This window comes from Pristiophorus japonicus, chromosome 18 (assembly GCF_044704955.1).
Source record: "Pristiophorus japonicus isolate sPriJap1 chromosome 18, sPriJap1.hap1, whole genome shotgun sequence".
NCBI lineage: Eukaryota > Metazoa > Chordata > Chondrichthyes > Pristiophoridae > Pristiophorus > Pristiophorus japonicus.
Window position 1 is genome coordinate 103378222 of NC_091994.1, and position 19283 is coordinate 103397504.

The window sequence follows — 19283 nt, forward strand, 5'->3', positions numbered from 1 at the left end:
TGTGTACCGTATGGTGACACATGTAATGTAACTTGATGAACGTACCACAATGTATCCTGGATTGTATGAATCGTACCTTGAAATGTAATGTATTGAACGGAACTGCGGTTAGCATCCAAATGTAACGTATGGAATTGCTGACTGCATCCAAATGTACTGAACTGCTTTCGAATGTATTGTGCAAATTTTTATATGAATAAAGAATATTTTGAAATAAAAAAAAGGCTGTTGCTTCATCATCATGTATAATGAAAGTCTCTGCACTGTTTAGTAACTTGTAAAGAAATGTAAATGTATTCCCATCCGTTCCGTGTACTGCTTTCATCTGCATAGTGCTACATGTAACGTGATTCGTGATCGGTATCGAAATGTATCCTGGAATGTAATGCAAACTTGTTCCAATCTGCTCCATGTAATACCCTTATTTGCTCAATACTACATGTAACGTGATTTACGGATTGTACTAAGCTGTACCTTGAAATGAAACGCTAGTGCATTGTATGGAACTGCTGTCAGCATCCAAACGAATTGTATGGAATTGCTGACCGCAAGGTACTGAATTTTTTCCAATGTATTGTGAACATTTTGCATGAATAAAGTATATTTTTGTAAAAAAAGGCTGTTGCTTCATCGTTGCTGGGTCAAAATCCTGGAACTCCCTCCCTAACAGCACTGTGAGAGCACCTTCATCACACGGACTGCAGCGGTTCAAGAAGGCGGCTCACCACCATCTTCTCTCAGGGCAATTGGCCTTGCCAGCAACGCCCACATCCCGTGAATGAATTAATATAAAGGAAATTAAACTCCAAGTTTACCACTTTGGAACTTGCATAAATAGCTCTTCTTCATGCATGAACCTGGATAATCAATATTAGCATCTGGTGGACTGTGGTCCATACAATCACCACGTTCCAGCTGGGAATCCCTAGAAAGCAATCAATAGTGGGAACCCTCTCTGGTTTTACCCCCCTCCACTGTATAACACTCCCGTCCTCCACCCACCTCCAACTGCACCGGCTGGGATCAAGTGGGATAACAGGTATTGAACCGGGGATTGCTGGGAAGTCACATCGCTAGAATGATGCATTCGCACCGCTCACCATAAGCAATTCGGAAACAAATCCAGCAATTTGCGGAATAAAAGCCATGATTTCTGATTCTCCACAAGTTGCTGGACGATTTGCGCCTCTCCGCCGTGAGCCTCACCAAGGCCGATAAAAAGCCCCTTCTCACCATGAGGTGCCACGCCGAAATTACCGGCGGTCGTGAAATTTCTGGATTTATGCCAATGATTCCTGCTGCAGCCAGTAACGAATGTCGTATATAATCCCGTTAATGACTTGATTTATGGTCCTGACGAGACAATCAACACTGGCAGCCCAGAATGGGACCATGAAGCTGGGGACTCTCACTCCAGCAGGTAGTGAATTTTTCCTGGAGGTTTTATTAAATTGTTTTTTTTTAAAATCAGTCTTGCCATTATTTTTGTGCCACGATTGCCATCCAAACTTTCGTCAATTGGCAATAATTTTCAGGATGCAAAGCTGTTTCGACATTCAGGAAAGGGCCACACATTCAAATGAGATAGTTTATTTCAGAAAATAACATTTTGGGATACACTACATGAGTAATTTGAGTCACACCAGGTGGGGAGTGCAGCGTGCTTAGAAGGAAAATGGTGAATTCCCAAGATGGTTCCCAAGGTTCTCCACCACTGGGTATTTTCCGTGCCTCATTTCTGGGTCTCTTGTAGACTATTGATAGTGGTTATGTTATGGGACTGTTAATCCAGAGGCCTGGACTAATGAGTTCAGGACTCTTTTTGGGAGGAAACTAAAACATTAAATCGTGTTCCTCCGATCTGGGGGACACACCAAACATTTTCAAGGCCCTTTTTTTGTGTTTTTTTTTTAAAGTTTTTTTTTGGGCACTAAAATCATATTTTTTTTTCTCCAAGTGCCCCCTATAAAAGGGGAGGGGGACACTAAAAACACCGGCAATTAAAACAAATTAAACTTTAAAACATAAAATCAAATTAAAGTTCAAATCCCACCAGCTGGGGAATTTAAATTCAGTTAATTAAATATATCTGGAATTAAAAAAAAAATGTAAGTACCAGTAATGGTGACCATGAAACTACCAGATTGGCGTAAAAACCCATCTGGTTCACTGATGTCCTACAGAGAAGGAAATCTGCCACCCTTACCCGGTCTGGCCTATAGACTCCAGACCCATAGCAATGTGGTTGACTCTTAACTGCCCTCTGAAATGACCTAGCAAGCCGCTCAGTTGCATTTGTACTTGAACTGAAAAACAAGGAAATGTATCGAACGGAACTGCCGTCAGCACCCAAATGTAGTGTATGGAATTGCTGACCGCAGCTAAATGGACTGAACTGCTTTTGAGTGTACTGTACAAATTTTTATATGAATAAAGTATATTTTGAAATTTAAAAAAAAAGTGCCTCACCACCAGCTTCTCGAGGGCAGTTAGGGATGGGCAATAAATGCTGGCCTTGCCGGCAACACCCACATCCCATGAATGAATGAAAAAAAAATCATTGTATCGCGCACCTACCAGGATGGTAGAAAGCAAACTACAATATTGTCTAGCAATTCCTACGTTGTTATGATAGCAGTGTCACTGGCTATTCCACTGCTCCTGATGATGGATGGGTCCCCTGGTTCTATACATCATGGGTCAAGAACGTTTGTACATTTTGCACAGCTGCCATTCGCTCATTAACCCCTCAACTCTTTTGGAGTTAACAATAAACAAACATTAAATCATGCCCCCCGATTCGGGGGACACTCCAAACATTTCCCAAGGCCCTTTTTTTTTTTGTAGGTTTTTTTGGGGGCTCCAAAACCATAATTTACAAGTGCCCCCTATAAAAAGGGGAGGGGGACACTAAAAACCCGGCAATTAAAACAAATTAAACTTTAAAACATATAAAATCAAATTAAAATTTGGTTGCCGGGGGTGACAATGCACTCCAGTCCCTCCGGCGCCCACCTCTCGCGGAAAGCCGCGAGCTTACCGGTGGACACCGCGTGCTCCATCTCCAGGGATGCCCTGGCCCGGATGTACGCGCGGAAGAGAGGCAGGCAGTCAGGCTGAACGACCCCCTGCTGCCTGGACCGGCTGATGGCACCCTTGGCCGTGCCCAGGAGCAGTCCCACGAGGAGGCCCTCGGACCTATCCGCTCCCCTCCGCACAGGGTGCCCAAAGATCAGGAGTGTGGGACTGAAGTGCAACCAGAAATTGAGGAGCAGCCCCGTTAAATAGTGGAACAGGGACTGCAACCTCGCACACTCCATAAAAACGTGGAACACGTCATTAACCCCTCAAGGACCAATTCCCAAACACAACTGGGTTTGCTCCTGTTTGCCCTTTTTCATACTATTCCATTCTGTCCCTTTTTTTCCCCCTCCCTCTCTCTCTCTCTCTCTCTCTCTCGGCCCCCTCTTCCAGCTGACTTGAATTCGCCCGGCTTTCACTCTGTTTCTTTCTCTATCCTTTCCTTCCATTGGTCAAAGGAGATAAGCCAACGGGCGCGAAGTTCACGAGGTCCCAGATGCGACATTGACATCGCTGATGACGACCAGATAATCTGTTTTAGTGGTGTGATTGAGGGATAAATATTGACCAGTGCACCAAACCCGAAAGTGCAGCAATTTCTGGCCCGGTGCGTCGCGTTTGCATCTGAATAAACCCCACTGTCCGTGTCCAATTAGATCTTCCTCATGCACAAAGAGATCAGCAACTGCAGTGTACAGCAACATAGGCTTGCTCGGTGCTCTTCTTCTCTTGGTGTGATATCCCTCCGCACTCCTGCTGTGGGAAGTGCGTGCTGCAGGTGTCTTCCAGCCGTTCATTCAGAAGCCGTGGGCATATCTCCCCTGTCACAAAGCAAAGGATAAAAGTGCATGGGTAAACATGGTTGTCCAAACACTTCCATTCTCTATCTATGGTAACCTTGTGACCAGGTTTGTGGAGACTTCCACTCGTTTGGTACTTTGAGCAAGTTTGTAAATGTATGCTCCGACACGCTGGTCCCACTTGTCATAGAGGCCATTTTATTGAATATTCCTTTTTTATTATAAAAACAAAAAAGATACCACAATTCTCTCTTCTCCTGAAGGCATTGACTGTTGCTGGAGAACGGGTGAAGCTCTTCATTAGCCGGCCTGGGTGGCCATTCTTTAGGTGTAAGCATAGACATCACGGGTTGAATTTTAACTCCCAAAAACAGGGGAGTTGGAGGCGGGTCAGTGATTAAAATTCAAAAGATCTATAACAGATACCCAATCCACCGACTTCCGGTTTTAACAGAGGCGGGATGAGGGGTGGGTGACCAATCAGCTCGCAGGAGGTGGGTTGTCCATTTAAATATTATAATGAGGCTGCGTGCCTTCATCATAAACAAAGTGATTCTATTATTAAACTCATGTCGGCCGGGTTTTCCCAGGCCTCGGGAAACCCCAGCAGGCGAAAGGCGGCGAGAAGGGCTGAATCCATGAGGTAAGTGCCTTGACAGCACTGCTTGTGGGCCAAGAAAAGCAGGCGTGGTTCCTCCAGGCCCAACAAGCTACCCAGTAAAACTCTGCTGCCCTTGACCCACCCCGCCAAGAGATCTGTCTGCTCCCCGATCACCACCTGGAACCCCCTCCCCCCACCCCCTCCACTGCCCAGCACCTGCTCCCTGCCATTGGAAACGCCCCGCCCGCGATTTCCCACACCCCCTCCCCCACGAGGCCTACCTGGTCTCAGCCCAGTTCGGCTGCAGCCTTGTGTGGTAGGCTTTCCCGCCCCACAGGCCTACAACCTGTCAATCAGGCTGGCCGCAGGCGGGAAACTTAAGAGACATTAAACTGGTGCTTCAGTGGGTTCCCCACCTCAAAACTTCCCCCGCCTGCCCACACACACACACACACACACACGGAACGCGCCTCCGAGCTAAAATCCAGGCCCACGTGTCAATGGAGCCTTCAACCGTGGGTGCCCGATTCTCCCATCTGGTGTCCACACATTCACACTTGCAGCAGAGACCAGAGGCCAAGATGGCGACCAGGAGTCAGAAGCAATGTACCCGCGATGGTGCGTGCACGGCTGCGCAGTAATCTGCAAGGTCCCGCGCAGGCCGCTCACCGGCTTTTACATTGCAAGTACTGCGCATGCGCAGAAATGCGAAGGGACTACGCACTAAAAGGAACAGGCCGTGCAGAACAAAGCGCCACTTACAGGGAACATTTGATTTTACATTTCTCTATCTCGGACACACCAAGGATGATTGCAACGCTCAACTCTATGGGTGAGGTTGATTAAACTGAGCTGAGAACTCAACCAGCTTAGAGCCTGTGTACGAGGCTTTGCACCGCAGCAGGTTATTGGTTTTCTCACTGGGTCAACTGAAGGGAAGCTCCAATTCATTTTCTTCACTGGTAATGAAACCAAAGGGGAGGAAGTGATCGGTGAAAATCTTCACGTACCTGGTAACAACTTAAATTCTTTCCTTCTGTTCCTTCTCCATGAGACAATGTGTAGCCCGACCGACAGACACAGCAGGAAGAAACAGATAAAGGCCACAGTGATTGTTGCAACCCTCACTTCGTTATGTGACTCTTTGGTCAGAGAGAAAACAGAAATGAATTAGAAAATGTGTGCAGTCTGTGCAACACTGAACAAACTTTATCCAATTTCTCCACTCGAAACTGCTGGCTCTCCTGGGAGAGAGCTGATATTCTACCTTCCCGTGTCAGCTGTGGCTCAGTGGGCAGCACCCTTGCCTCCGAGTCAGAAGGTTGTGGGTTCAAGTCCCATTTCAGGCACTTGAGCACATAAATCTAGGCTGACACACCAGTGCAGTACTGTGGGAGTGCTGCAGTGTCAGAGGTGCTGTCTTTCGGATGTGATATTAAACCGAGGCTCCGTCTGCGTTCTCAGGTGGAGATAAACGATCCTGTGGCACTATTTCGAAGAAGAGTTCTCCCCGGAGTCCTGGGCCAATATTTATCCCTCAACCAACATCACTAAAAACAGATTATCTGGTCATTTTCACGTTGCTGTTTGTGGGAGCTTGCTGTGCGCAACTTGGCTGCCGCGATTCCCACATTGACTACACTTCAAAATGCACTTCATTGGCTGTATAGTGCTTTGAGACGTCTGGTGGTCGTGAAAATGCGCTATATAAATGCAAGTCTTTCTTTCCTATCCCATGTCAATTGTAAAGGCCATTGCTGCTGATCTAGTCGAGGGGAGTTCTCAGCACGGAGACCGGAGACCTTATGATCGGAATGGCTCAGGATCAATGTTCCCCGTAATATTTTTTGGCTGCGTTGCCCCTTTAATGGGCTGCACGGCTGCATTCAAAGCACCGAGCATGTGCATTTGTTTGCCATTAGAACGCTATGGTGCCGGCTGCACAGGAGCTGCATGGCTGCGCAGCTAAACGGGAATGTTGCTCAGAACTACATCGACGTGGCGCATTACTCACTGCGCAATCGGGATTTATTCACACTTCATGTTTTGAGCCGTTTAATAGACTTAATCCAGCCCTCCACGACCTCTGCCTTCCTCCAATTCTGGCCTCTTGTGCCACTCCCACTTACTTCGCCCCACCATTGGTGGCCTCCCTTCAGTTGCTTGGGCCCCAAGCTCTGAAATTCCCTCCCTAAACCTCGTCACCTCCTTTAAGACTCGGCTTAAAACCTACCTCTTTGACCAAGTGTTTGGTCACCTTTACTAATGTCTCCTTCTATGGCTCGGTGTCATTTGTTGCTGACGCTCATGTGAAGCGTCACGTGATGCTTTACTACATGAAAGGCGCTATACAAATGCAAATTGTTGTTAATTTGTAAATTAGTATGTACGTTCCTTTCTTCGATGAGCTACAAGGGATCTTGCGGTGTACAATAATTGCCTTGTTTGCCTACAAAAACAGTCACTTCACTTCAAAGACATTCATTGTATGTGGTGCTTTGGAATGTCCTGATAAAGTGCTCAATAAATTCAAGTTCCTTGTTTATCGATCAAGGAAACGTGCACACCCTTCACTTGAAGAAAGTCTGAAACAGTAAGTAGCTCCTTTCTATTCTTTCATACATCACCCTTCGATTATAACAGTACAACATACATGGTTGAGGCTCCCTCCTCTACAATCATAGGCAGTCCCTCGAAACGAGGATGACTTGCTGCCACACCAAAGAAGGATGAGTTCACAGGTGTTTCGAATGAAGGACTCGAACTACATCCTGAAGGGTGGAAGATGCCTGTGCGTGGATTGTTTAAACGTGTGGTGGCCATTGCACACCAACCACCACACGGGCTTGACAGAGCTAGGTCTTGGTCCAGTGGCAAGGATTACCCAAGGCAACTGGAGACCAGCTCTGCTGCACGGACCTAGTGCGCACACACATCGCAGTGTGGGCTGGCCCGTGCTGCCCCTGGGCCCCTGAACTCACGCCTCCCCTGGGCCCCGATCACATCCCTCCACAGTCTCTCGCCGCTCCTTCGCCCCGACCTCGCAAGGTCCTCTATAATATACCCCCGTCAAAAGCACAGCGTGAGAGACAATTGCATATATCCCACATCGTGCGCTCGGTCACAAATTTAAGTTGTATCGGGCTAGATCCAGGTTAGATGTCAGGTGGTAGTTGTGTTCCCAAAGAATAGTAGACCTCGGGAACAAGCTGCCGTTTCATGTGGTGGATGCAGACTTGCTGAACTCCTTAAAGCGAAAGTTGGATTTGTTTCTGGCTGCGGGGGAGATCACCTCTTACAGGAGGGTAGGTACTGCAGGGAATTTAATGGCCAGAGTGATCTCATGGACTAATTTTCGATCACCTGGATGGGTTGGAGAGGAATTTCCCCCCCCCAAATTGGCCTGGGGTTTTTCATCTTTTTTTGCCTATCCCAGGCGATCACACGGTTTCGGGTGGGGTGGAGTGCACATGTTGTGATACACAATGTATCGCAATTGTGTGGGACAGGCTCGAAGGAGCAGATGGTCTTTACCTGTCCGTCATTGTTCGTATGCAACACCAAATATGGTCTACTTGGAGCACCGATTGGGATAGTGGGATGGAGGGGCAGGTGATTGGGGCAGTGCACATTTGGGAGTGATTGATGGCACAGTGTAAATGGGGAATGTTTTAACCTGCGTATAATCGCCAAATGATGTAAACGTGAGTTTTTAAACACAGCTTACCTGGACGGCTGCTTGGTGTAGGAGTGCAGATTGCATCACTGGTTTGATTTGCAGGTGTAATCTCGATATGACCCAGTGCAGTGCAGCTTTAAAAGAAAAACATGAATGAAATACTGTGTTCAGTTTTGGTCTCCTAATCTGAGGAAGGATGTTCTTGCTATTGAGTGGGTGTGGTGAAGGTTCACCAGACTGATTCCTGGGATGGCAGGACTGACATATATGAGGAGAGACTGGATCAACTGGGCCTGTATTCACTGGAGTTTAGAAGAATGAGAGGGGATCTCATAGAAACATATAAAATTCTGACGGGACTGGACAGGTTAGATGCAGGAAGAATGTTCCCGATGTTGGGGGAGTCCAGAGCCAGGGGTCACAGTCGAAGGATAAGGGGTAAGCCATTTAGGACCGAGATGAGGAGAAACTTCTTCACTCAGAGAGTTGTTAACCTGTGGAATTCTCTTCCGCAGAGAGTTGTTGATGCCAGTTCTAGATATATTCAAGAGGGAGTTGGATATAGCCCTTATGGCTAAAGGGATCAAGAGGTATGGAGAGAAATCAGGAAAGGGATACTGAGGTGAATGATCAGCCATGATCTTATTGATTGGTGGTGCAGGCTCGAAGGGCCTACTCCTGCACCTATTTTCTATGTTTCTATGAAATACAAAAACAGATAGAAAGAGTTTCTATAGGTATATAAAAAGGAAAAGAATGTCAATGTTGGTCCCTTAGAGGATGAGACCCGGGAATTAGTAATGGGGAACATGAAGATGGCAGAAACTCTGAACAAATATTTTGTATCAGTTTTTACGGTAGAGGACACTAACGATATTCCAACAGTGGATAGTCAAGGGGCTTAGGGGGGGATGGGGGGGGGGGGCGCAACTTAACACAAACACAATCACTAAGGAGGTGGCACTCAGTAAGATAATGGAATTAAAGGCAGATAAATCCCCTGAACCTGATGGCTTTCATCCTAGGGTCTTAAGAGAAGTAGCGGCAGGGATTGTGGATGCATTGGTTGTAATTTACCAAAATTCCCTGGCTTCTGAGGAGGTCCCAGCAGATTGGGAAACTGCAAATGTAATGCCCCTATTTAAAAAAGGAGGCAGACAAAAAGCAGAAAACTATAGACCAGTTAGCCCAACATCTGTGGTTGGGAAGATGTTGAAGTCCATTATTAAAGAAGCAGTAGCAGGATATTTGGAAAAGCAAAATTCGGTCAGGCAGAGTCAGCATGAATTTATGAAAGGGAAGTCATGTTTGACAAATTTGCTGGAGTTCTTTGAGGATGTAACGAATAGGATGGATAAAGGGGAACCAGTGGATGTGGTATTTGGACTTCCAGAAGGCATTTGACAAGGTGCCACATAAAAGGTTACTGCACAAGATAAAAGTTCAGGGGTTGGGGATAATATATTAGCATGGATAGAGGATTGGCTAACAAACAGAAAAGAGAGTCAGGATAAATGGTTCATTCAGTAACTAGTGGGGTGCCACAGGGATCAGTGCTGGGACACCAATTATTTACAATATGTATTAACGACTTGGAAGAAGGGATCGAGTGTAACGTAGTCAAGTTTTCTGATGATATAAAGATGAGAGGAAAAGCAATGTGTGAGGAGGACACAAAAAATCTGCAAAAGGACATAGACAGACTAAGTGAGTGGATAAAAATTTGGCAGATGGAGTATAATGTTAGAAAGTGTGAGGTCATGCACTTTGGCAGAAAAAAAAAGCAACGAGCAAGTTATTATTTAAATGGAGAAAGACTGCAAAGTGCAGCTGTATAGCGGGACCTGGGGGTACTTGTGCATGAAACACAAAAGGATAGTATACAAGTACAGCAAGTGATTAGGAAGGCCAATGGTATCTTGGTCTCTTTATTGCAAAGGGGCTGGAGTATAAAAGCAGGGAAGTCTTGCTACAGCTATATAAGGTATTGGTGAAGCCACACCTGGAATACTGCGTGCAGTTTTATGTTTCCATATTTACAAAAGGATATACTTGCTTTGGAGGCAATTCAGAGAAGGTTCACTAGGTTGATTCCAGGTATGAGGGGGTTGACTTATGAGGAAAGGTTGAGTAGGTTGGGCCTCTACTCATTGGAATTCAGAAGAATGAGAGGTGATTTTATCGAAACATATAAGATTATGAGGGGGCTTGACAAGGTGGATGCAGAGAGGATATTTCCACTGATGGGGGAGACTAGAACTAGAGAGCATGATCTTAGAATAAGGGGCCGCCCATTTAAAACAGAGATGAGGAGAAATTTCTTCTCTCAGAGGGTTGTAAATCTGTGGAATTCGCTGCCCCAGAGCTATGGAAGGTGGGTCATTGAATAAATTTAAGACAGAAATAGACTGTTTCTTAAATCGATAAGGTGATAAGGTCTTATGGGGATGGGGCAGGGAAGTGGAGCTGAGCCCATGATCAGATCAGCCATGATCATATTGAAAGGTGGAGCAGGCTCGAGGGGCCGTATGGCCTACTCCTGTTCCTATTTCTTATGTTCACCTCAGCAAGGGAGAGGCAGTGGGAAAAAAGGGAGGGAGGGAGGAGGGGGAAGAAGACTCTGCAAATCCCAATACAAACTGCTGATATCTAGGATAATGTCTGAAAGAGGGAGGCAAGATATATGGCAAGGGAAGTGCTTTGCTGCTCTGGAGAATCTTAGATATAGTGAATGCTCATAGTAACCTTGAGTCACCAAAATAATTTGTGTTAGTCATTTAACAAGAAAACAGATGTGTCACAAAGCAGGAAACAGCTGGGCTGAAGTCCAGTCTTAGTGAATGATATTGAAAAGGAACATTATTGAAGAAGTGGTTCAATCACCTTGACTAGACTTATTTTCAGGGTCACTCAGTGTTTTTTGATGGCAATAACAAAATTGACAAGTCCAAATATAAGGCAAATCTCCAACACATACTTTGTCCACAATTGGCAGGTCTTGGTTTCCGTGTCAGAATATGTCCCCGTAGGGCAAGGAATGCTTTGCACATGTATATCTAAAACAATGAAGAGATTGCTCATTACATCACTTTGTCAGTAGCAACAAACATTATCCAGGTAAAATATTACAGGAACAAAAAACAGCAAATTAGTCAAAGTTATATATAGATTCATGTCTGAGGAAAACTCCTGATCTGTGCACATTTTGAAACAGAGAAGTCCCAGTTTATCCAGACATGGTCCTTTGTTCCCCAATTTATTTCCTCTACTTACTCCTCCGAGTAGCCCACATGCGTGTGCATGCCAACCACAACTTTTATTTATATAGCGCCTTTAACGGAATTAAAATGTCCCAAGGTGTTTCACAGGAGTGTTATCAAAAAACAAAATTGACACGGAGCTATATAAAAAAATGATGTTAGGGCAGGTGACCAAAAGCTTGGTCGAAGACGTAGGTTTTAAGGAGCGTCTGGAAGAAGGAACGAGGTAGCGAGGTGGAGAGGTTTAGGCAGGGAATTCCAGAGCTTAGGGCCTTGGCAGCAGAAGGCACGGCCACCAATGGTGGAGCATTTAAAATCAGGAATGTTCAAAAGGTCAGAAAAGGCAGAGGGCATGAGGTCTAAGGGGAATTTATAGGGCTGGAGGAGGTTAGAGAGATAATGAGGGGTAAGGCCATGGAGGGAGTGATTGAACGGACCTCTTTGACCAAACTTTTGGTTATCTGCCCTAATATCTCCTTCTTTGGCTGATTATGTTTTACTACATTAAAGGCGCTATATAAATGCAAGTTGCAGTAATGACCAGATATCAGTGTGCTGTGGTTACATGGGATGGTTGAAAAAAATCCTGCCCAATATGTAGCACCAGCAGGGCTTGTTGGTTATTATTTCAGCAGAAGATTATTTGTAAAGTCCCATTGCCTGGCTGACACAGAGACTCTATCCGTTCCCTCGCGGCCTTCCCGCTGGTTCCTCAGATGCCAGCACCTGTGCTGCTCAAGGGAGAGGGAAAATAGACTGTTGCAGAGGGAGAAAGAGGCACGGACCGTAATATAAAAAGGGAAAATGAAAAAGGAAGAGACACAAGTGAGAGAGAGGGAAAGAGACAAAAGGGGAGGGAGGAGGAGAAATAAAAGTGGGTCATAGAATCTTACAGCACAGAAGGAGGCCATTTGGGGGGACGAAGAGTGGGCGACCAATTCGCTCTCAGGAAGTGGGTTGGTCATTGAAAGCTTTTAAGGAGACTGCGTGCCTCCCTTTTTATAGGGTTTCTATTGTTTATCCATTTCGGACGGGTCTCCCTGTCCTCGGGAATCCCGGCAGGTAAAAGGAGGTGAGAAGGGCTGAATTCATGAAGCAAGTGCATTTATTTACTGCTGGTGGTCCAGGAGTGTTTTATCCACGCCCAACAAGCTAACCTGTAAATCATCCCCACCCCCACAATCTATTTTTGACACCCCCTAATCACCAACCCCTCCATCTCTGCCCCTTCATTCTCCGACACTCCCCCCGACACCCCCCCCCCATGACTTTTGACACCCCCACCTCATGATCTGCCCCAACCCCTCCAAATGCGCTTTACCCTACCCTACGGCCCGCAATCTCTACCCCCAAAGACAATTAAACTTACCTGATCCTGGGCTATGATCAATCGGGATGCCATCCGGGCGAGAGCTGTGTTTGGGGGATTCTGTACTTCTGTCTCCTCCCTGCTGAGAATCTAAAAGGTTTGAGAATCAGCGAATCAGATAGGTTTAATGGTCATTCGCTGTAGAAACGAACAATTTAAAAGCGAGGTGGAGCAAGGCACGGTGGTCAAAAGCGAAGATGCCAAAGACGTAAAGGAAGAGACGAAGATGTAATTAAGGCCACAGCACCACCACGGCGGTTTGGGCAGGGCAGTAGGTGGAACGTATAGCCAGGTGGGAAGGCAATAGGACGCAAGGCATCACCACACAAATTTCAGTCATTTAACTGCAGCACTCAGTCGGCATGGGCCAGAGAAGTCAGAATAAAGATTACCTGTTACAACACAGCTCTTGCAGTCCTGGTCTTCACATGCGTAGCCCACACTGCATTCACAGACAGCATTTGAGATACTCGTGCATTTTCTCTTATACTTCATTCCTTCTGTAGGAATATAAGGTTTTGTTAATACCATCTGCAGTTAAAATAATTATGATATTTATAATTAAACTGTACCCAACACACAGAGGTGTGGTTATGATCTGGAACACATTACCTGAAGGGTGGTGGAATCAGATTCCATATAACTTTCAAAAGCTAATTGGACATGTATTTGAAGAGGACTAATTTGCAGGGATGTGGGGAAAGAGCAGGGATAGCTTTCTCAAAGAGCCGGCACAGGCACGACAGGCCGAATGGCCTCTTTCTGTGCTGTAAGATTCTAGGACATGTACCTTTGATGAGTTGTCAAAATGCACAGTATCTCGCTAATTAGTGAGGACGTAGATCCAGGGCCCAGTGGAATGGCGACATGCCCAAGGCAGTGGCCTTCCAGAACAGCAGCTTATGCCAAGCTTTCAGCCCCTCCCCCACTGCCTCCCCTCAAGAGCACCATGGTCAATGGGACACAGGAGGCAACAAGTTGCCCAAGAGCAAGCGGCAGAGATGCCGCCAGCAGGAGCTCCTCCCAGGGCAAGCTTCTGTGCGAGAGGAGGATCACCTCGGTCCATGACCCTCAAGCAGAACATGTGCAGCCTGCCACCTCTAGCAATGCTGGCCCTCAAACTGAACCTAGGGGAAAAACTCTGTCGGAAAGTACATCAGTCACTGGACAAATGCACGCCTGTGATGCAATCTTGCTAATATAACAGAGACCCCCCATCCCCCAGTGACTGCCTGAAATGACCCAGTGCCATAAATGTTGGGTGCGACTGTCATGTTCATAGTCACAAACAGAACGGTGCGGGCAGGTGACTCTGGCTGCGGGTCCTCATCTAATAGGTGGCAGAGCTTACCAGTGCCTCATTGGTGAAGCACACCCTGTTAACACACAGGAGATCCTCACCAAGACCATTGGGTCGAGTCAGATACCTTCTTGTAATGAGCCCTGCTAATCTCCCATTGTAGCAACATATGGGACGGACCAAATCTAACAGCACGCACTGAGACTGCAACAGAAGACAAAGACGTTGGCCTTAACGGGGCCTCAGCCAAAGCCATTATGGAGTGACAAGCTGTGATGATAGGACCTGTGTTGTCTGTATATTCTTTGAGGGCGGGGGGAGTTATATCTGGGGAGGCACATCCTCCTTAAACGCTGCCTCTCTCTCTCCTTTCCTCCATCCTCTCCTGCTCCTCCTCACCCTCCATGATCGTGCCACACTGCTCCTGACAAGCCCTCACCATGGCTGGGGCAAAATCTCCCAATGGTCGCACACTCCCCCACATGCAGTCAGAAGTAAGAACAAGGGCCGTCTCGACTGAATCCCAAATGGAGGGGGGGGGGGGGGGGGGGCGGAACACTCCGAAAAGTCACTCCTGGCTTCAGCAATCATCAGTGAAACTCTCGACTCTCGTGTAAGAATTTTCAATTTCACCAGTTTCAGCTGATGCACCCAACAACCGATTCCTGATGTTTCTCCTGCTAACTCACTCCTCATGCACTGCAAGCACAAAACCAGGATTTGAAGGTAACCATTGCCACTGGCCTCGGTTACCATATATTTTAATTAGGTGGGCAGATTGCGGGATGGGCCAAAAACCCCATTTATAAACTTTAGGCCAGGGTGGGGAAAGAGAGTGGAAACTGCTTCCGTCCCACTGGCCAAGTTGGCTCTCAGGTTCTCCCGATTCTGGGCCCCGGAAACATCCAAATCGCCAAGAAACGGACAGCAATGGCCATAAAATAGCCGGCGTCAGTTTCTCCCACCCAGTTAACATCCTTTTTTACAACTTGTCTAATTTTCCCTGGGCGGGGTGGGGGTTAAACTCCTGGCAGCCAGTGCTCCTGAAACAGGTGGGTGCCTCATGGCTATATTCAAATCAGGGTCAAGTGACATTGTTGCCATGTCATTTTCCCTATTCCCCTGTAAAATGCTGCAGCCCTTTAAGAATCTGCAGCAGTGCCCGCTTTCCCACCTCCTGATAGGCATGTCGCCCAATGGGGAGAGCATTTCACTCATGCAAAGACGGGGACCCAGAAACTGGGATTGTCGCCCACCCACTGCTCCAGGCAATTCCCAGCCCAGGGTATCAGATTGGTCAGGTGGATTTTTGCTTCCGATTGCTGTGGTTGGATTTGAGGAATCGAGGTTTCATAAGAACATAAGAAATAGGAGCAGGAGTAGGCCATATGGCCTCGCGAGCCTGCTCCGCCATTGAATACGATCATGGCTGATCTGATCATGGACTCAGGTCCACTTCCCTGCCCGCTCCCCACTGGTAGTCCCAGTGTACAGAGTGCATTATTCTTACTCATTTGTTGAAGCCATTATAAATGTAGGAGTACGTTTACGCATTTATTTTAGGAAGAATATAGAATTAAAAAAAAATGTTTGCAGCATTACCATCGATGCATTCAGCACAACGGATACAAGTAAACATGTTGTTCCAAATGTCAGAATATGATCCATTTGTACACGGTGTACAGACAGATTTGGAGGTCTCAGTACATTCATCTTGCATCGAGGTACCTGGAAAATAATTTAACAATAAATAGCAATGCAGCAGGCATCAGCTAAAGCGATTGCCAGTTACTGTAATAAGACTGCTGTGTCACCACTGGTTAGGCGGATCTTTATAAATTCTTTTAGCCACGTTGAGCAACGATTACCTCTCCATGTGAAAGCGGTCGATACGATTAGTTACGATCTCATTACTCTGATGGTTTTCTTTTGGGTATTGGATCTCCAAACCTTAACGGGCTGGAAGATGCGCAGCTCTGTCGTTCTACTTGATGCGAATCGGAGCGATGCAACAGAACATGAAATTGACAGGCAGGAAAAGACCAGTTGGTCCATCAAGCCTGCCCCACACCACCATGGCCGGAGCATCACGACTAGACACTTATTCTAGCCGAGGAGAGGAACCACCTACAATGGCAGCCAGCATAGGGCCAGGAAGGGATGTTGGGTGGTCAGTGTTTAGTGGAAATAAGGTCAAGAGATGAGGAGGAAGGTCTGGTGGTGGAGACGAGCTCAGAAAGAGCATGAGGGGAGATACGAGAGAAACTAGAGAGAGATGCTGGTTCAGCACTAGGGCAGGGTGGTGTCTGAGGAGAAACTGGTTTTGGTGGCAAAGGGGGAGGGTGGGCTGAGTGGGGGGGGGGGGGGGCGGCAGGTGGCAACAAAGTCCATGAGTACCTCACACTTGCTGTTGGAGAGGGCAGGGAACAGGAGTTTAAAGTTATGGTTGGTAGTGGAGAAAAGAAGCCGGAGTTTATGTTTGCTCTCCAGGATAGTCCTGGAATAGTGCATGGTTTTAACAGAGAAGTGAGGCCCGATAGCGCTGATGTGATCCAGCCAGATCTGCTAACCGATGGCTAAACCGTTTGTGCTCAAGTATGCGCTCCTTGGACTTGAGGGAGCGAAGATTGGGGGGGGGGGGGCAGGGGTGGCATACCAGGGGGAATGACGGGCGAGAGTAAATGTTTTGCTGAGGACAAGTGCATGAAAGGTGGAGGTGAGGGAACAGCTGAGCAAGTCAAAGGCTGCAGGAGTAACGCGCCACACAAAGAATTCCTTTTGAAGGGTTAGGTAGACCACCATTCTGTGCCAGTAACATCCCATGAGATGAATGACCAGCTGATCTGATCTTTTTTGCTAGTGTTGGCCGAGTCATTTTGGCCAGCAATACTGCCATGGGATCTTCACATCCCACTTGAATTTACATCTCATCAGGACAGCATCTGTAGCAAAACATCATGCCCGCAGGCACTGGAGTGTCTAGATTACACATTCATGCCCATAACCCTCTGACTCAGGAAGGTGACATGGCCTGGAGCATTCCCCTAACAGCAGAGGTTAAACTTAATATATCAAATTAACAACAAATGTTTCAGCTAAATATTTTGTGAACAATTAAATTTTTTTTGGTAGTGTGGCACTTTTCAAATGAGACCACCACCATTATATCAGAATACTGAACCCAAATAAGGGCTTACAAAAGGCTATATAATATTAAATATGTTTTTTCTTACAACCGTGCAGTTATGTGGAGCTTTGAAAATTAAAGACTGAACTCACCAATGTTAATAATACAAGTGGGCTTTACAAAGCAGAGGCAGAGAGTACAAAAGCCAGGCAGTTATGCTAAGCTTATATAAAATACTAGCTTGGCCCTAGCTGGAGTATTGTGTCCAATTCTGGGCACCAGACTTTAGGATGGAAGTGAAGGTTCTGGAGGGGGTGCAGAAGAGATTTATGAGAATGGTTCTAGGGATGAGGGGTTACAGTTACATGGATTCGCTGAAGAAGCCCCGGGGGTTGTTTTCCTTGGAGCAGAGAAGGCGAAGACGAGATTTGATAGAGGTGTTCAAAAATCATGAGGTGTTTAAATAGAGACTTTGTCCATTGGCCAAAGGGTCGATAACCAGAGGGCACAGATTTAAGGTGATTGGCAAAAGAACCAGAGGCAACATGTTTTTTTACATAAGTGGCTAGGATTTGGAATGCACTGCCTGATAAAGTGGTGGACAGATTCAATAGCAGCCTTCGAAAGATAATGGGATAAATATTTGAAGGAGAAAAAAATTGCAGGGATCTGGGGAAAGCGTGGGGAGTGGGACTGACTGGACTCCTCTTCGAGCGAGGCCACCCCTTCTGCCCTATACTATTCCATGGTTCTATGCAAGTGCATATTGTTCCATTGTTATGTAAGGGAATGACACAATATTAAAACGTGACAATTAAACTGCAAAAAATAAATCCATTTACAGGGGCGACTGGATACATCAAAACTTAGAGCTGGCTGCTGACAAACGGTGAAGGTGTTTCGAACATTCCTCTTTTTTTAAGCGAGGGTATTAAAACAAATGGGCCTGTATAATAGGGAGCAGGGAATACCATCCGAAGACATTTTTTAGTTTCTAAACTCTCGATAATCATCTGTTGTCACTCAGCCAAGTAGCATTGCGCCGCTCAAGTCAAACCGTGCAACCAGTTTAGGAGTGCAACTATTTATTACTTTTGCTCAATTAAAATACGACTGAAAAATTGCACTCTGGTGCAAAATTGACTTGTTAAAAAAAAAACGACCGCAGTCGCTGTCACCGAGTTCACTCTTCGCCTCTCACCTGGCCGACATCTGGAGCAACACGGAGTCTTGCCCCGTCCGGTGTACGTGACATATTTTTCGGGGCACCCAGGGAAGACGGCAGCAGAAGATGTCCCAGGCGCACAGAGTGCGAACAGCGCAGCGAGCGCCCAACAAGCGACCAACTCCATCCAGATCAACCAGATAGCGCTCAGGAAGCTGCGAGACTGAGATCAGGAGTGGCTGCTTCCTGCCTTTAAGCGGCGCAGATAGTGACTCATCACCTGACCTTAGGGAAGACCAAACCATCCCCGTTTCTGCGTGACGATGAGTTTCGCAGTAAAACCCCACTCCCGAGTGGTGGAAGAAGTTGGCTTTCATTCCTCTTGGTCTTGGTGACAGTGGGTTGATAGGAGCTACATATAGGCTATCACAGAGATGAGATCTCCGACTGATTGGACTTAGTTTTATTACCAAGGCTCTGGGCTGCAAGTGTCAGCTGTGGCTCAGTGAGCAGCACTCTCGCCTCTGAGTCAAAAAGTTGTGGGTTCAAGACCCACTCCAGGGACATGAGCATAAAAATCCAGGCTGACACTCCAGTGCAGTGCTTAGGGAGTGCTGCACTGTCGGAGGTGCCGTCTTTTGGATGAGATATTAAACCGAGGCCGTCAACTCTCTCAAGTGGAGGTACCTTGAAATGAAATGCACGCTAGTGCATTGTATGGAACTGTTGTCAGCATCCAAATGAATTGTATGGAATTGGTGACTGCAATGTACTGAACTGTTTTCCAATGTATTGTGAAAATTTTATATGAATAAAGTATATTTTTGAAACAAAAAAAAGTGGAGGTAAAAGATCCCATGGCACAATTTTGAAGAAGAGCAAGGGAATTATCTCCGGTGTC

The 19283-nt window shown here is 46.5% G+C and overlaps 1 protein-coding gene across 1 annotated transcript; it reads right to left on the reverse strand.

Annotated features, from left to right (window-relative positions):
* Window positions 1-1613: 1613 nt before the first annotated feature.
* On the reverse strand, window positions 1614-18569 carry LOC139229322 (tumor necrosis factor receptor superfamily member 9-like). The gene is made up of 8 exons (XM_070861018.1): window positions 18419-18569; window positions 15693-15818; window positions 13183-13290; window positions 12791-12880; window positions 11139-11217; window positions 8210-8295; window positions 5493-5624; window positions 1614-3902 (listed from the first exon to the last, which is right to left on the reverse strand). The coding sequence occupies exons 1-8, from the start codon at window positions 18567-18569 to the stop codon at window positions 3760-3762; spliced, it is 915 nt and encodes a 304-aa protein (XP_070717119.1). The 3' UTR covers window positions 1614-3759.
* Window positions 18570-19283: the final 714 nt, after the last annotated feature.

Bases quoted from the DNA above. Each gene is read 5' to 3' on its own strand.
- LOC139229322 (XM_070861018.1), bottom strand. From the start codon at position 18,569: ATGGAGTTGGTCGCTTGTTGGGCGCTCGCTGCGCTGTTCGCACTCTGT. The intron at 15,819-18,418 runs GTGAGAGGCGAA...ATTATTTTCCAG, and splicing joins TTGCTCCAGATGTCGGCCAG to GTACCTCGATGCAAGATGAA. The intron at 13,291-15,692 runs GTAATGCTGCAA...ATATTCCTACAG, and splicing joins TTGTGCTGAATGCATCGATG to AAGGAATGAAGTATAAGAGA.